Genomic DNA, 18,096 nt, shown 5'->3' on the forward strand with positions numbered 1-18,096 from the left:
CCAGCAGCTGACAGCGCATCGCTACGATGAGAGTCAACGCGTGTCTTGAATTGAGCAGGGTTTTGGGAGTTTACGACCTTGCCATCCACGAAGACGTTTGTGATGCAATAGTTGGTACATTACATGTCAACTTGTTTGATCTTTGTGTTATTTAGTATGGGCGCACGTTTCGTATGTGTATGTTGAACTTCTTTCGCAGCGTACGTAGCCAACCGTGCTTGTCGGAGATGTGGAGGGACAACAAAACTAAACACTAAAAGCAGTTCTAAAGAAATGAGTTTTAAATCTAGATGATTTAAAAGTGGACAGCTCCAGTGGCTTCCTAACATCGGAAGGAAGAGCGTTCCAGACGGCCGCAGAAGCGCATCTGAAAGCACGCGATGCGGTGACCACCGTTTTTGTTCGGAAACCACCGCAAGGATGACCGGAGTTCGGGCGAACCAACGAGAGGGACGGAGAGAGGCCAACTCGTGGCTCATTATTACGAACCGGCGATCGCTACCCGCCCGTCAATTCCGCGCCATCTGACCGCGCCATCGCGATGCGATGCCCGTCGCGTGACCTCTCGCGTCGCCCGCCCACTCCCCCGCGCAGGACAACTTCGGCGCGGACCTGGCGGCGGTGGAGGCGGCCACGAAGAAGCACGAGGCGATCGAGACGGACATGGCGGCGTACGAGGGGCGCGTGCGCGCCGTGGAGGGCGTGGCGCGCGAGCTGGAGGCAGAGCGCTACCACGAGGTGGCGCGCGTGGTGCGGCGCCGCGACGGGGTGCTGCAGCTGTGGCGCCGCCTGCAGGAGCTGCTGGCGGCGCGGCGTACGCGCCTGGAGATGACGCTGGCGCTGCAGCGAGCCTTCCACGAGATGCTCTACACCGGCGCCTGGATGGACGAGATGAAGGTCGGTGTGCGTGTCTGAAGTATGGGGAGCGGCAGTGGAGCGGTTAGCAGTTCGATTCCTGCTCACGGTCATCATCGGTGACGATTATCTGAACCGGTCCTAGGCTTCCCTTTGGTTGACTCAGCCTCAAATAAGTACCTGGTATAGTATGTCATCATCGCCACTGGGAAGACAAACGTGGTCGGGTGTGGTGCTTGCCACCCACCCTCTCGTGTACCGTTCCGGCCTTCATAGGTGCTCGCTAACAGCACTTTCCCCAAGAGTCTGTTAAGGCTACACGTGGGAGGGATCTTTGTCTTTTTAGTTTTTGTGTGTGAAGTGAAATGTTTTGTCCCCTTCCTCGGTTGCGTTCCGACCGTTTTCCCGGCGTCATCTCGACAGACTAAAGATCCCTGGGATCGAACCCGGGCGGCTGCTCGTGGTTAAACCACGCTCTCGAGTGCCGTGAGTCGATGGCCTGAACCCAGAAACCAGACCCACAGTACGGCAATTGTTTTGTTTTCTAAATTATTGCTCTGAGAATGAAAAAATATAACTTTGAGTGTCGTGCAGTGAAGATTGCTCACTGTAACAAGACTGGTGGGAAAGTGCCGCCCCCTCGCGTGTGAGTCAGAGGTCACTTGAAGGGATCTCAGACACTGAGGATGCACTGCTCTGCGATGCTGCTGTTATTATGACTACTACCAATAGGGTTTGTTTCACCAGAAAAGCCTCACCGAGTCTCCTTCAGCGGGCTCCTGCTCTTTGTCCCTTGTCACGGTTACCGTTGGCGCGATTGGGATGACGTTGGGGAATCGCATGACACGGCGCGGAGAAGCAACTCGCGTGTGCGCGTCATTGAGAGGGCGCGCGTGACTCTGGTGCGTGCGGCGCGGCGTGCAGCTGCGCCTGCTGTCGCAGGAGTGTGGGAAGCACCTGCTGGGCGTGGAGGACCTCCTGCAGAAGCACGCCCTCGTGGAGGCCGACGTGGCCGCGCAGGCCGACCGCGTGAAGGCCGTCAACGCGGCCGCCCTGCGGTTCGCCGAGGAGGTGGACGGTGCGTACCCACACGCGCGTTAACCCGCAAATGCGCGCGTACCCGCGTGTACGTACCCACAGGAGCGCTCGTCCAGGCCGCAACCGGTGGCACTACGTGTTCGCTGGCGGTACAATAGCAGAGACACACAATTACTTCGTGAATGAGAATCTGTATTTCTACTGGAGGAAACCGATGAGCTACAAAACTTTTTTTCAATAGATGTCTAGTAGCAGCGGGTCAGAACGTTACAACAATAAACAATACAAAAAGATGATATGAGTGCAAAGTTTAGGAAAGGTAAACAAATCACTTAAAAAAAATAAAAAATGACCTTTTTTTATCTTATCAGGTAAAGCCCACTCAGCTATTATCTTATTTTTCAGAAGCAATCTGCCCTACAAATGATAGCACAGCAGAGTGGCTTATCACGTGGTTTCAAAGTGGCAAAGAATAAGGGAGGGCTCATTAATAATGATGTAGCCACGAGGTCTCCTACCCGGGCAGACCACCAAGCGTGGTAAAGAAATACATTCGTACAACCTCCAGGAATGACACAGCGTGGGGAGTCCTTCTCCATCCAGCAGCGGATCGACGAAGCGTTATACTCTCCCTTATTAACGACACGCACCCGAGTCGTTAGCGTGCTTCTCATTAAAATAATGGTCACGTGAACGAATCCCGTCCCCTCGCAGTCGAGGCCGTTGCGATTAAAACAGAAGGACAAAAGTTAAAATCCTCCTCGGGTGTCGGCTCAGCCCATCACCTCTCAAACGAATGCGACGGGCAGCACCTCGCGTGAAGTTGACGGTGGCTGTGCGACGGGTGGATTTGCGGTTCCCAGGCTACAGGCCGTGCGACCCCGAGGTGGCGAGCGAGCGAGCGGGGCAGCTGGAGGCGTCCTACGCGGAGCTGTGCGCGCTGTGCGCGGCACGGCGCGCCCGCCTCGAGGAGGCTCGCGCCCTGCACCTCTTCCTGTGGGAGGCCGAGGAGGTGGAGGCCTGGGTGCGGCAGGTGGAGCCCCTCCTCGCCAGCGAGGACGCCGGCCACGACCTCGCGGCCGTGCTGCGCCTGCTCGCTCGGCACCGCGCATTCGAGGTGAGGACGCTCTGAGGGGGGGTGCGCGAGTCGGAGTCGGAGCCAGTCGTGATGTTGCTGATGAGTTTCGTGTTTGATTCTCGACGTGGTTTATAGATGCTCACAGTTTTCCGCTACGTTACAAATGTTGGGTTCCTCATCGCGATGCTTTCTCATATTTGGATCTTCTCTGGGTACTTAGGTTTGCTCCCACTTACTATCGTGTATTTGTGTATATTTGCAAAAAAAATACATGAACATGGTTATCATCTGCATCTTACCTAAAATTAACTCTTACATGAATTAATTTCCCCGTTCACTCCTTTTGCAATCCTGTCTCCCCGCACCTCTCCCTCCGGTCCCTCTCCCCGCCCCTTGCCGCGTGCCCCCTGGCTCCGCCACGGGCAGGACGAGCTGAGCGGCCGCCGGGCCCAGCTGCAGCAGACGCTGCGCCTGGGCGAGGCGGCCGCGGCGGCGTTGGCGCCCCGCCTGGCCGACGCCGCCGCCTCCGAGGAGGAGAAGCGCGAGGCGGAGCGCGACGCGCAGGCGGCCCGCGCTCGCTCCGCCGAGCTCGACAAGCTGTGGGCCTCGCTGGAGCTGGCGGCGTCGCGCAGAGCCGAGCGCCTGCGGGCCTCCGAGGCGCTGCACCAGCTGCTGTCGGACTCGGCCGACGTCGAGGCCTGGGCCCGGGATGCGTCGCTGCTGGTGGCGGCCGGCGGGGACGTGGGCAACGACGAGTTCTCCACGCAGGCGCTCGCGCGCAAGCACCGCGACGTCGTGGAGGAGATCGAGGGATACAGGTGCGGCGACGGCGGCGCGCCGGCGGGCCGCCCCGATTCGAAACGCGATCGTCCGCGCCGGGCGGCGCGAGCGCGACTGACGGGGCCGCGTTTGTCCCGCGCAGGCCGGTGATCGACTCGCTGCAGGAGCAGGCGGCGGCGCTGCCCGCGAGCCTCGCGGAGCCGGCCGGCGTGCGGGAGCAGCTGCGGCGCCTGGAGGAGGCGTACGGCGAGCTGGCGGCGCTGGCCGCCGAGCGCGGCCGCCGCCTGCAGGACGCGCTGGCGCTCTACACCATCCACAGCGAGACGGCCGCCTGCCTGCTCTGGCTCGACGAGAAGAGCCAGTGGCTCGACGCTCTCGACATTCCCGAGAAGCTGGAGGACCTGGAGGTCGTCCAGCACCGGTGAGACCATCGCGGCCTATGGGGATCTTGGCTCTATAAAGTAAATTTAATTAATGAATTATCGTTGTAAAATGAGTGGGATTTTAATACGTCCTCTTTACCCTGAATTTTATAGAAATAGTGGGGGGTGAATGCGATAATCCGGTCGCTGTGTGTGTGAGATTTGCAACTTTATTGACACTGGGCACAAGTTTTAGGGTGCGTCTTCCTTTCCGGAGCATTTTCAGGCACTGCTGGCAACCTGGGTGGGGGATTTATCTGCCCGTGATTAAACTGGGCTCGCAATTGGGAGTGAGTTGGTCGTCTCAGCCTACTCACAATGTGTACTAGTTTTTATTTTGGACTTTATTTGACCACATTTCTACTCTGAGAATTACAAATATTGGTTGGACCGTCGTACTGCAAACACTGCTCTGCAGCAGGGTGGTTTTAAAAGTGCTGCTGCTAAGTGGTGGATAAGAGGTGGACGGCTCTCTTAACGTGGGAAAAAGGCTGCTCTGCTGGAAACTTTGTTTCTCGTCTTCCTGCAAATTCGGACGGCGTTGGGGCAAACGGCAAAGCGGCACAGCTTACGCTCAATCCCACATTGTGCTCACCTGCAGGTTTGAGAGCCTGGAGCCCGAGATGAACGGCCTGGCGTCGCGCGTCGCCGTGGTCAATCAGCTGGCCCGGCAGCTGCTGGGGTCGGAGCACGCCAGCGAGGACGACATCAAGGCCAAGCAGGACCTCCTGAACGCCAGGTGACGTCGCACCCCCCACGTGCGCCGAGAGGAACGTGTCGGCGATGGGGTTTGGCCTACCCGAGGCTGCCCTGGGACTCGTTGGAGCCGGGCCCCGGTGGCTCCCACGCCGCGACGCGGTGCCGCTCCCTCCTGCTGTGTCTCCCGCGTTTCCCTTCCCCCGAACGCCGATCGCATCTTGTGGTCGCTCGGTTGATAGATCGACTTCATCGACAAATCGTCCCGCAGGTGGAGCGAGTTCCGGGAGCTGGCGGAGAGCAAGAAGGAGGCGCTGCAGGCGCAGCTGACGCTGCAGAGCTTCCAGCTGGAGTGCCACGAGACACAGGCGTGGATCCGCGAGAAGACGCGTCTCATCGAGTCCACGCAGGGCCTGGGCAACGACCTGGCCGGTGTCATGGCGCTGCAGCGAAAGCTGTCCGGCATGGAGCGAGACCTGGCTGCCATAGAGGCACGTACACTACACACACACACCCTACACACACACCCCCCACACACACCTCCCCCTACACACACCCACTACACACACCCTAAACACACACACACTACACACCCTCTACACACACGCCCTACACACACCCCCCTACACACACCCCCTACACACACACACACATTCTACACTCATATCCTACACTCGTACCCTACACACAAACACCCTACACGCACTCACCCTACACACCATACACACATGTTCAACGCAATTAAAGATACGTAAAGATCTGTTTGTTTATACATTTATTCTCCATTTAAATAGGCATTAGACATGTAACACATGCAGCTCTTGAAGATGTATTTTTAAAACAGTTAATATAATTTGTATTACTTTTTATAAAACTTCAGTACTTCGCATTTCCATAAACATAACAAATGAACACACATCACTCGTGACAAATTTTTTTTATTGCTTACTGCGTCCCCCGCTCCGTGCACTGCAGGTGAAGGTGGGGGACCTGCAGGGCGAGGCGGAGCGGCTGGCGCAGCACCACCCGGAACGCGCCGGCGCCGTGCGTGGCCAGCTGGCCGACACGGCGGACGTGTGGGGCGCCCTGCGCGGCACGCTGCGCGCACGCGAGGACTCCCTCGGCGAGGCCTCCAAGCTGCAGAAGTTCCTGCAGGACGTCGACGACTTCCAGGTCGGGTCCTGACCGCGGCCGGGGCGGCCGCTGGATTAGGCCGACTATTCCGCCGTTCGGCCGTTACCGGCTACTCCGGTCGATTGCGTGGGGCGTGACGGTGACCGCCCCGAACGCCCCACCTCCCGAAGGCAGGAAACCCTCTCAAGCCACGCCCCACGTTGTCGAGGCTGATACGGCTGGTCCGGGTCACGAACCCCTCGCATGTCACCGACAAATGTCTTCCTTCGCGTCGTTCGTGCACCAGTTCCCAGAGCTCGTATCGCGCACTGCTTGAGAAAGCCTCCGGACGGTGGCTGCATTCCACCGCTGTGTGATGTGCACGCCGCATCGTGCATCGCTTAGCAACGGCTCGGTGACGGCGAGGCGTATACGTTTATCGGCTTTGAGGTCAAATGACGTCCGCTTTGGCATTTGAAGGCGGCTTTAAGTTGAAAGCGGCGGTGACTTCAAATGAATGCGGCGTGGAGCGGCTTGCGGCGTCGCGTGCGGCAGAGCTGGCGGCGTCTCCCTCCGACGTCACGGCCGCCGCACACTGCACGGCCGTTGTTCAGGATGGCGTCGGCGCGGCCGCGAGAATCGGAAGAAGTAACAAGGAGCCCCTTGACGGCGGCGAGGAATTTACTGGAAGGTCGTAGTGAGGGGCGCACGTGGGGAGATTTGTGGTGGCATTTTGGTCTCTCTAGAAAGAGGCAGGGGATGAGGTCGGCTCGTGTCCGGGCGCTACGCCGATTCACAACATCGTCGCGGCACTGTTGGGTATGGTGACGGCTTGGGGTGCTCCTCATTCAGCAGTAGATAGATCTTGCCTGGTGATTCTGATGATTTGGTGCACAGTTTAGGAAGTGACACAAGTAATTATGCCAAGCAAAGCAAACTATTACAAAAAAAACAAACTCGTATGTACAACGGTAGACGCGTGTACAGTATGAGGCCGAACAGAGATTGCATTGTGTGCATCATTTGGTCAACACATGTTAACAAGTGACAATAATTATATTGACCTCATTCATTCCTGAAATGGCATTGACTAAGTTACAAATGTTTTATACAACAGCCATGAAATGAGGCCTCACGGTTGGTATTTTGACGGTAATGTTTACCGTATTCTCCGGATTATCCACTTTTTCTCCGTGTGTTTTAAAGCAAGAGCTGGGATTTTGTCTGATTAACCAGTCGGTGTGCATGAGACCAGAGTTGTCTATCTTTATTGACACCGTGTACAAGTCAACAACTTTATTGCCCCCAGGCCACTTCCACCGTGATTATGGCGATCTCACCGCTTTGAGAGACACTTTAATTTTCCAGCGTCCCCTCTATATATTTTTTTTTTATGTTTTACACCCTTGGCTTCCACTTGCCCGGTACATCGTGGGTTCCAGAATCATTATTGTTCATTTTAAAAATGACCACTAAGTTTGGGGCGCGTTTTGCTTTCCGGAGTTCCTTACAATCCACAGAATACGGTGAATTCTTGGCTCCAGAAATCATAAATGCGTGTGGCAGTTTAAACAGCAAGCGCGTTTGTTACAGTCCTCCTCTACATCTTGTCCACCCGGCAGAACAAACGCGTACACCACAGCCGGTCGATCGTCAGATTTTGTGTGGTGGGTCACAGTGTGGGTTACTCCGACCTCGTTAAAGACATCTGGCTCGTGTGGAAGAGTAGGCAACAATACCCTGCGTAGATGGGCTCTAGAGCTCCCTCAAGCGGAGGCCCTTCCGCCAGCAGTGGCGTGAGCAAGACATTGCAGGGCCGCGCCTTTGCCTTCCTGAGCTCTGCACCACAGGGAATGGAGGCTGCGTCGCACCTTGTGTGTGCGTGAGTCTGCTGAGCGGCGCGCGTCTTCTCCGGGTGCAGGCTTGGCTCTCCAAAACCCAGAAGGCCGTGGCGTCGGAGGACGTTCCCAGCACCCTCCCCGAGGCTGAGAAACTCCTGGCGCAGCACGAAGCGATCAAGGTGGGGCCTCGCACCTCCGTCCACTCACAGGGACCACCATCTCCTCACGGCCCCTGTTCCGAGCGCCGCTCCTCGTAGCCAAAACAAAAGTGTCTCACTGCTGATGGAGTGCCTTTTTGGTACCTTGTACTGAGATGTTGAGAATGTAATAGGATTACATTTTTAAGTGAAATTACTTTAGGAATAAAGATTCGTTGGGACATTGCCGAATGCTGCATTTTATTTATAAAAAGGGAATGTTTTTTATCATTTAAATGTTCTAAAGTGTAATTTCTAGACAATTTTACTATGAATTACATCCTACTTTACGATAGATGCTTCAATTCGTCAGAGAAATCTGTTGCTTTAAATAAATTATAGATGCTCAGGATACAAAAGATATAGCGGCGGTAGAATGACCTGGAAGCAGCAACGACGATCCCACCATAGAGAGGATCTCACCAGCGACGATCATACCGTAGAGAGGATCTCACCAGCGACGATCCCACCATAGAGAGGATCTCACCAGCGACGATCCCACCATAGAGAGGATCTCACCAGCGACGATCCCACCATAGAGAGGATCTCACCAGCGACGATCCCACCATAGAGAGAATCTCACCAGCGACGATCCCACCGTAGAGATGATCTCACCAGCGACGATCCCACCATAGAGAGGATCTCACCAGCGACGATCCCACCGTAGAGAGGATCTCACCAGTGACGATCCCACCGTAGAGAGGATCTCACCAGCGACGATCCCACCATAGAGAGGATCTCACCAGCGACGATCCCACCATAGAGAGGATCTCACCAGCGACGATCCCACCATAGAGAGGATCTCACCAGCGACGATCCCACCATAGAGAGAATCTCACCAGCGACGATCCCACCGTAGAGATGATCTCACCAGCGACGATCCCACCATAGAGAGGATCTCACCAGCGACGATCCCACCATAGAGAGGATCTCACCAGCGACGATCCCACCGTAGAGAGGATCTCACCAGCGACGATCCCACCGTAGAGAGGATCTCACCAGTGACGATCCCACCGTAGAGAGGATCTCACCAGCGACGATCCCACCGTAGAGAGGATCTCACCAGTGACGATCCCACCGTAGAGAGGATCTCACCAGTGACGATCCCACCGTAGAGAGGATCTCACCAGTGACGATCCCACCGTAGAGAGGATCTCACCAGCGACGATCCCACCGTAGAGAGGATCTCACCAGCGACGATCCCACCGTAGAGAGGATCTCACCAGTGACGATCCCACCGTAGAGAGGATCTCACCAGTGACGATCCCACCGTAGAGAGGATCTCACCAGCGACAATCCCACCGTAGAGAGGATCTCACCAGCGATGCCGACTGTCACCTTTCTGTCCACAGAACGAGATCAGCAACTACAGCGAGGATCACCGGCGCATGCGGGAGATGGGCGAGGAGGTGACGCGCGACCAGAGCGACCCGCAGCACGTGTTCCTGCGCCAGCGGCTGCAGGCCCTGCACACGGGCTGGGCCGAGCTGCACAGCATGTGGGACAACCGGCGCGCGCTGCTGGCCGCGTGCCACGCGTACCTCGCCTTCGCACGCGACGCTCGCCAGGCTGACGGCGTTCTTAGCAACCAGGTTCGTGCCCTCTCCCCTCTCTCTCGCGCGACGCGGCCAGGAGCTCTATGCCAATATCGAGGTCTGCTGGCCAGAGAGGGCTTCAGCAGAGAGAGAGAGTTCGTGTCGTGTCTCTGTTCCTCCTCCTCCGTTGAAGGAGCGCAGACCACAGCACGGTCGGGCAGGAGACGGTGGCCTCCTCACGGTGGCTCCACCCGTTACTCACTCGCGCATTACCGCAAACACCCGTTACTCATTCGCGCATTACCGCAAACACAACCGATACCGTCATGGAGGCGGAGTGGACGTGCGTGCGTGATGTCGAGGACTAACGACGCGTGGAGGCATGCCGCTCGCGAGCGGCGGTGGTGGCATCGCACGGCGCCCATCGTGCCTCGCGCCGCTTGTTACCACCGCGCCGCTTGAATAGTGCTCCCAGCACTCGTCCCTCTGTTTCCAACCAGCATGCATGTTTCCTGTTTGGATGGGTATTCTGATCATTGTTAGTAAGTGTTGGATTTGAAGTTTGTGATGTCCCAGGCAATTTTCCGGCTGCTGGAGAGAGGGAGCGTCTCCCTGTCCGACTCTTCGAATCTGCGCTTTGTTCCTTTCTTGTAGCTGCCACTTGGGGTACCCCTGTGCCTTTAGAGATGCACCAGCCGTAGAAGTTAAACTGGGGAACTCGACGGCTGCTCCCTGCGCGTTTGTTCCGTTGGACGCTGGGCTCACTTGCGGCGGTGCCGGCTCTGGCCGCGCGCATTTCCCCCTCTCCCGCAGGAATACGCGCTGAGCCGCGTGGAGATGCCGGCGACGCTGCAGTCCGCCGAGGCAGCCATCAAGAAGCACGAGGAGCTGACCACCAGCATGGAGGCCAATGACGAGAAGGTCGGCAGCGTGCTGGACACGGGGAGGAAGCTGGTCGGCGAGGGGAACTTCAACGCCGACAAGATCCAAGAGAAGATGGATTCCATCAGCGAGAGGCGAGTGGCCTCGCCTCGGCGAGGGCTTTGTCGTTGTTCACGCCGAGGCCGGGACTCTTGAGGCGTTCCAGGAGTCGTCTCGCCTTTCGTTTCTCAGTCCGTCTTTGCAAAAAGAGAAAATTCGTTTGTTTTGAGTGGCAGTGCGTCGGATGTACGTACGTATGTTGGACCTCTTTTGCACCGTACGTAGCCAACCGTGCTAGTCAGAGGTGCGGATGACATTAGCGCTGCCTTCTTTGTGAAACTAAATAAATGTTTGTGGATTTTGAGCCACGCGAAGTCCCCGGTGCTTCTGCTGCCACTTGGAGTGGAAGCTCCACACTTCGTCGCATGGCCGACAGCTGCTGCCGAGCGTTGGCAGCAGCCAGGGCCTTCGCCTGCGCTGATGCTCCATGTTGAGGTGTTTGATGCCGCACGGGGCTCGTTTAAAGCGCAGCAACGGTGCTGTCACAGTGATCGTGCCCGATCGTGCAGCTTATGATTATGCGGCTCGTGTTACTGGAAGTAACGCGTGTTGGTTACGATGACAATGGTGACGATGGTGACGATGGTGACGTTGGTGACAATGGTGACGATGGTGATGTTGTGTAGGCGTGAGAAGAACCAGGCAGCAGCAGCAGACCTCCTGGGCCGTTTGAGGGACAACCGGGACCTACAGAAGTTCTTGCAAGATTGCCAGGAGGTCAGTCAACGGATCTTTCCCGTTCATTCGAGGGACTGACGTCGAGTTGTAACTGGGCGGTACGCCGCCTCCTTTGCATGTCGACCTGTCCCTCCCCCTGTCTCCTCTCTCCTCCACCTGCACATCCCTCCTGTTTTAGTTCATTGAGAATCTTCGTGGTCAATTTGTGCACAAATTTGTGAACATTTCCACCTCTAACATTCGTTTGCACAACATGGAACTTCAAAACTGAGGCCAGAAATCTATATATGTGTCGTAGTTAACGATTCGCGCTTCGTTGCAACAACACAATCACAAGACTCGACCTCTCCACCTTAACGCGCAACATTTGCTCCTTCCAGCCTGATTTCCGTAGACCGTTCGATCGTTCCAGTTTTAACTCGGCACCCTTTGCCATCGCCTCACCGACCGGAGGGCCGTGAATGACGCCGCCTTCTCGGTGCCTTGCAGCTGAGCCTGTGGATGAACGAGAAGATGCTGACGGCGCAGGACATGTCGTACGACGAGGCCAGGAACCTCCACTCCAAGTGGCAGAAGCACCAGGCCTTCATGGCGGAGCTGGCCTCCAACAAAGAGTGGCTGGACAAGATCAAGAAGGTGTGCGTGCTTCTCTGGAACGTGCTGCTCTGGAATGTTCTGGAACGTGTTGTTCTGGAATGTACGCTGAGATCTGATGAAATTTGGCACATTCAGGGTGATTTGGTTTAAGTAATGTTGAATCAACAACTCGCTTCATGATGCAAACCGGCGCGCGTTCCATGTGGCACGGCAGGAGGGGGAGCAACTGATCCGGGACAAGCCGGAGACAGAGGGCATCGTGCAGGAGAAGCTCTCGGAGCTGGGCACCGTGTGGGACCGCCTGGAGAGCACCACGCAGCTCAAGGCCCAGCGGCTCTTCGACGCGAACCGCGCCGAGCTCTTCACGCAGAGCTGCGCCGACATCAACATGTGGCTCGCCGAGCTGGAGACACAGATCACGTCCGAGGACCACGGCAGCGACCTCACCAGCGTCAACATCCTGCTCAAGAAGCAGCAGGTGGGCGTGACCATGGAATCACAGACGTCCGAGCTCGCGGGGAAGGGATCGCCACCGCTGAGCTGTGTTTCTGAAACGCGACGCTCCACCAGCAGCATCAGGCATAAGTGCAGATACACTGCAGGCTTCTTAAATCACAGGCTCGTGGGCCTGTACTTACTCCTCTCTCAGTATGGACCCTCACCTGGTAGCACTTTAATAATAATACGAATCATGCACAGCCCTTCGTTACGCCATTGTTTGATGAAGGCCCTTCCACGTCACGTCAGTTGTGGGGGTTGTTTGACCATACTTGACCACGCTGGTCAGTGTGGGTTTGTGAAGGTTGTGGGGGGGGGGGTGGTGACCAGGGACGGGTGGGATTTCCCTTCGCCTGCTGGGTTCTGAGCGCAGTGCACGCTAACCGCCCCGCCTCTACGCCCCTGATACCGATCTGCGTGGTCGCAAACAGCCGTACGACGAGCGACGATTCGCCACCCCCCTCGCGGTGTGCCGTAACGTGTCCTCAACGCTCCTAAACCCTCCCGCCGCGTGCCGCCCCAGCTGCTGGAGAAGCAGATGGAGGTGCGCGAGAAGGAGGTGCGCGAGCTGCAGGACCAGGTGCTCGTGCTGCGGCAGGAGCAGCGCAAGGAGGGTGCGGGGGGCCCGGGGGAGGGCGGGGAGGAGGAGGTGGACGGCATGCGCGCCAGCGTGGAGGGCCGCTTCAAGCAGGTGACGCAGCCGCTGGAGGAGCGCCGCCTCAAGCTGCTGGCGTCCAAGGAGGTTCACCAGTTCACCCGCGACCTCGAGGACGAGATCGTGAGTCGCGCGGCCAAGCGACCCTCACCGCGAGCCCCGGCACGGTCGATCCGAACCACCGTGCGGCCAACCCCATCCCGAACCGTAACCCTGGCTAACCACGTGGCCCCTCCTACCCTTGGCACGGTCGACCCCAACCCCCACCCGGCACAGCGCCACGCTTGACCCTCCGCACTCGTCGCGCCCCCTCCATCGCCATCTCTGTCGCGATCGCTCCGACCCCTCGGCGCGCCAGCGAGGGCGACGGAAGGCGAGGGGAGCCGTGCCCGCTGGTGAACGCGGGGGGTCTGACACCAATTAGCGTGCGTGTCGTTGCGTGTGTCTTACGTGTCACGTGTCGTGTGTCATGTGTCGCCCGCAGCTCTGGGTGGAGGAGCGGCTGCCTCTGGCCACGTCCACGGATCACGGCAACAGCCTGCAGTCGGTGCAGCTGCTCGTCCAGAAGAACCAGGTGAAGAGTCGCATCGTCACCCGTGCCGGAGATGGCACGGCCGGCGGCCCGGAACACTTTGCGTTGACACTCCCACACCGGGGCTGCTGCGACACGCAGCTTCTAAAGGGTGAACGTTCAAGGGTTGCCGTGAACAATATTCTTCTAGGAACAAACCTTATCATATGATAATGGTGATATGATAATGTTCAGTGCCTTGTCAATGCACTGTTGCACGAGGACCTCCCCATGCCGTGTCGGTCATTAGGGGTCGTTTGACCATACTTCACCACGCAGGTTAGTGCGGGTTTTTGAAAGGAGAACCCAGGACCGGTACAGATATCACTCACCACTGATGTTTGCCAGGGTCGAGCATCCAACTCAGGTCACCCGGATCGTAGTGGACAGATGCATGCTTGGAATTACATTGATAGACCGAAAGAGGAGCATTCCAGCTGTTAAGGGAGGTGAGGCCTGGGCAGCAGGACACGTCACGGCTCAAAGGGGCAATGATGGCCGACGGTTGAGACTAACGACGGAGCGGCAGCCAGGGGATGGGATGCGGAGTCCGAGAGGACGTCCACTGACAAGATGGAGCAATGAACTCGGCTCGCGTGTAGGTGCCAGGTGGGAGGTGGCGTTTTTTTGGGGAGACTTTCAACCAGCAGTGGATCGACCATGATTGATAATAAATTAAGTTAATTGCGTCACTATCCGTGGGTAGTTGCTTCAATTAAAAGTCTTAAAATTGCACCATTGAAGCCAGCATGGGTTATCTTACCTTGCTGATCATGTCAGGCAGCATAAACCATCGTGCAACTCCGGTCATCCTCTTCGCAGCTTACGGCTGGCCATAAAAACAAAGGCGGTCACCGTGTCGCGCCCTTTCAGATGCGCTTCTGCGGCCGTCTAGAGCGCTCTTCTGATATTTGGAAGCCACTGGAGCTATGTACTTTTACATCATCATCTGGATTGAAAACTCATTTCTTTAGAACTGCTTTTTGTGTTTTAGTTTGTTGTCCTTTCCCCGCACCTCCGATTGGCACGGTCGGCTACGTGCGGTGCATCTTAAATATGCTCTTTATAGGTCATCGAGCTGTCCAAACAAACATGCGACGTCGCCGCTGTTGCCGCCACCGCCGCGTGTGCAGAACCTGCAGAAGGAGATGGCGGGTCACGAGCCGCGCGTGCACGAGGTGTGCGAGCGCGGCGAGGCGCTGGCGCAGCGCGGCCTGGGCGAGGACGGCGCCGAGGCCGGCGCCGCGGCGCGCCGCCTGGGGGAGCTGCGGGCGCTGTGGGGCCGCCTGCGCGACGAGGCGCGGGCACGGAGCGCGCGCCTCCACGAGGCCCACCGCGCGCAGCAGTACTACTTCGACGTGGCGGAGGCCGAGTCGTGGATGAGCGAGCAGGAGCTCTACATGATCGCCGAGGAGAAAGTGAAGGTGACTCTCGCGGGCGCCTCCGGCGGCTGTGGCGAGCGCCGGCTGTGCGCGCCGCTGCCTCCGTTCGGCATCGATGCAGCGGATTGACTGCGAATGGGGGGGGCCTGCCCGTTGGTGGCATTTTTAGATAGAAATTTGTTTAATTTGTTTCTCTCCTTCCTTTGCTGGGTCCCTACCGGTCCCTCCTCTGTGTCACGTTGTGGTTGTTTTTGTTGTTGTTGAACGATGATGACGGTGCCGATGCCTGCTTGGCATGATGTCAGGATGAGCAGAGCGCACTGGCTCTGGTGAAGAAGCACGCCATCATGGAGCAGGGGGTGGAGGATTACGCCAACGTCATCCGGCAGCTGGCCGAGACCAGCCGCAGCCTGGTGGCAGACTCGCACCCCGAGAGGTTTGCTCGCTCGCTCGCCCACATGCTCAAAAGGCATCGCTTCAACTCACCATGAGCTCATTCGCGATAAACATAATAATTTTATTTTGCATTCATAATAATTGTGAAACTGAACTGTAAGAGGAGTGTTTCCTGCTGTCGTCCATGCTATGGACGCAATCTTAGGAGTTGTGCAAGGTTACAATTTAGATTTACTTTTATTTATATACGTTGCGTTACCTGCTCCTCTTTGGGTCCTGAAACAAACGAACGCTCGTTCCACGCCGCGTCGCACGCTGGGCTCGGGCTCGCTGCATCGCCGTCAGGGTTGGGTGTCCGGCGGTGGAGACTCGAGACGGAGGCTGCCAGAGGAGCGAACGTCCACTTGGGGATGTCCACCACGGATATGAAGCGTGGCAGGCACCGTAGGATTGAGGGGGATGGCTACGGCTTGGGGAGGGCCTTCATTCAGCAGTGAACAGATCATGGCTGGTGATGGTGGCCCGTGTAGGCGATAGGCATGGCTATATCTGGGGCCGCCAGCAACTCGTTTTCTACTGTGGCTGCTATTGGTGGATCTCTGTAAATTAGTCTGACAAACCGCAAAGATCATTAAAGCAGTTGGTTTATTCACCGCGTGCTTGCGTCCCTCAGCGACCGGATCCTGCTGCGGCAGTCGCAGGCGGACAAGCAGTACGCCAGCCTCAAGGACCTGGCGGAGGAGCGGCGCGGGAAACTGGCCGAGAAGCACGGCCTCTTCCAGCTGAGCCGCGAGGTGGAGGAGCTGGAGCAGTGGATCGCCGAGCGGGAGGTGGTGGCCTCCTCGCACGAGCTGGGCCAGGACTACGAGCACGTCACCGTGAGTCCGCCACCTTCCCCCTCCCCCCCACCCCCAGGTCACCGTGAGTCTGCCACCCCCACCGAGGCACCGTGAGTCCGCTTCATCAACCCAATTGGTGAAGCGTCTCTAACATTGATCATTTCTTTCCCAAACATTGGCTACAGTCCTTCCACATACGATGCCAAAGACGCCCTCTTGGCATCCGATGGTTCGACTTTGTCAGAAATGTCAGCGTTGCATCTGCGGTCGACTCCGAGCGATCGAGAGCTTAGTGCGAGAGAGACGGCTGTCACTTTGTGGACAACGTTGCCCCTCTTGATGCGCAAACTCCAGAAAATTTTGCACGTCGGTTGGCTGTCTGCGTTTGAAGTGAGAACTGCGACCCTCAAAGGAATGGCGCCCCCCCCCCCCCCCCCCCCCGTAATTCTTGGATCGAACGCCGGTGTGTGGCAGCTAGAGACGTTGATGCGAATGCTGTCGCAAGAGGGTCACGCATTTGACGCACAATGCTCCTTCACTGACTCTGCGCGAGGGCTTCACAATCATTAAGCAATTTTAAGTGAAATCTATAAACTTACCTTTTTAAACTTACTTTTACTTAAGATTATTTTATAGTGTTATTACTTTTTAACATGCCTTCGATCGCAATTTATTATAATGCAGTTTTGTTTGTATGGAAATGTATTTTATTGTTGTTGCGCTTTAGTCTTTTAACAATGTTTTATTTTATCTGTACTGCACTTTGAATTGCATCTTTTGCACAAAATAGTGCTAGAGAAATAAAGGCTTGATTGATTGATTGATGAACCCTGTGCTGGCGCACCACCATCGTTCTTCTGAGCAACACGGAGTTAGTTCCAAAGCAATCCCAACGCTCGCTTACAGAGACACTCGCCCTTGAACTGGCCGTGCTCCCGAGCCAGATGTCATCTCGAGTTTTCCCCCAATGTAGTATTTTCCACATGCCTCTAGATGTACACACGTCTATCTAATTCCAGTGCAGGTGACATCCAATCCTACCACAATACAGCCCCGTGTCCATCACTACCGTTCTGCTCCATGTAATGGAATCTATAATCAATGTTCAGCTTTCTGCGATTGCTTGGGTCATCATCCCGGCTTCTTGGTGACAATCAATATAGTATTTGACATTGTTACTGCATTGACGTCCTCGTGATAATTAAAAATGTACAGCCCTTTCTCAATCCACTGCTAGATGAAGAGCTCGCAATGCTGTCAGCCGTGCGAGTTTTTTAAGCATACTTCACCATTCCGGTCAGTGCTCGTGCGTGAATGGGCGAGCTCATGACCAGGTCAGATATAATCCGCTACTGACGTCAGCTGTGGCAGGGATTTCAACGTAGGTCGCCGGGCTCACAGCGCATTGCGCACAGCGCTGAGCCACCACTCCCTCGAAATCAGGGATACATTGGTAGATTGGAAAATATTTAGAGTAAATCTGCTCATAAGTTTTGTGCCTTCACATAGGGGGCAGTGAGTGAAGTAAATTATTTCTATTGCCAATTTTTACCCCTTGGTGAAGTCTGATCGCATTAATGGCATTGGCCATGATGACCTCTTGACCTTCTCCAATATAAAGACTGTTTCATTTCTATTCGTTTCATTCCTGTCATGGCTACTCAGGTGGATACTGCATGATAGGAGACAGAGCTCACCTCACCACATAAACTCAAACTGGGACTAAAAGTCCGTGGTCACGACAGCACAGTCTGTTAGAGCTCTGCTGTTCTGCTTCATATTTTGCCAATTCTCATGGCCGCCACCAGAGGGATTGCATCGTGCGTCTCGGATCATGCGCGCTGCTATCTTACGCTGCGTTTGAATGTCAAAGGTTCCCATTGTCAGCAGTTGCTGTGAATTTGGACTGCGCAGAGGCGTCTCCATCAGCCTGCGCCTCTTAAC

At 56.3% G+C, this 18,096-nt stretch overlaps 1 protein-coding gene across 3 annotated transcripts in view; it reads left to right on the forward strand.

Annotated features, from left to right (window-relative positions):
* The window catches only part of LOC116947907 (spectrin beta chain, non-erythrocytic 1-like), an 85,308-nt gene that overhangs the window by 53,137 nt on the left and 14,075 nt on the right, over positions 1-18,096 (forward strand). For all 3 annotated transcript variants that reach the window (XM_032964201.2, XM_032964200.2, XM_032964203.2), the window contains 19 exons: positions 595-897; positions 1,780-1,933; positions 2,757-3,010; positions 3,398-3,789; positions 3,894-4,172; positions 4,775-4,912; positions 5,141-5,360; positions 5,845-6,042; positions 7,904-8,002; positions 9,373-9,612; positions 10,369-10,571; positions 11,163-11,253; positions 11,704-11,850; positions 12,026-12,289; positions 12,833-13,087; positions 13,449-13,538; positions 14,669-14,959; positions 15,223-15,353; positions 15,987-16,191. In XM_032964201.2, coding sequence (XP_032820092.1) covers positions 595-897; positions 1,780-1,933; positions 2,757-3,010; positions 3,398-3,789; positions 3,894-4,172; positions 4,775-4,912; positions 5,141-5,360; positions 5,845-6,042; positions 7,904-8,002; positions 9,373-9,612; positions 10,369-10,571; positions 11,163-11,253; positions 11,704-11,850; positions 12,026-12,289; positions 12,833-13,087; positions 13,449-13,538; positions 14,669-14,959; positions 15,223-15,353; positions 15,987-16,191 — 3,954 coding nt within the window. The remainder of the gene's footprint in view (positions 1-594; positions 898-1,779; positions 1,934-2,756; positions 3,011-3,397; positions 3,790-3,893; positions 4,173-4,774; positions 4,913-5,140; positions 5,361-5,844; positions 6,043-7,903; positions 8,003-9,372; positions 9,613-10,368; positions 10,572-11,162; positions 11,254-11,703; positions 11,851-12,025; positions 12,290-12,832; positions 13,088-13,448; positions 13,539-14,668; positions 14,960-15,222; positions 15,354-15,986; positions 16,192-18,096) is intronic.

This window comes from Petromyzon marinus, chromosome 31, assembly GCF_048934315.1.
Source record: "Petromyzon marinus isolate PM22_M1 ecotype Great Lakes invasive population chromosome 31, UKy_Petmar_22M1.pri1.0, whole genome shotgun sequence".
Lineage (NCBI taxonomy): Eukaryota > Metazoa > Chordata > Hyperoartia > Petromyzontiformes > Petromyzontidae > Petromyzon > Petromyzon marinus.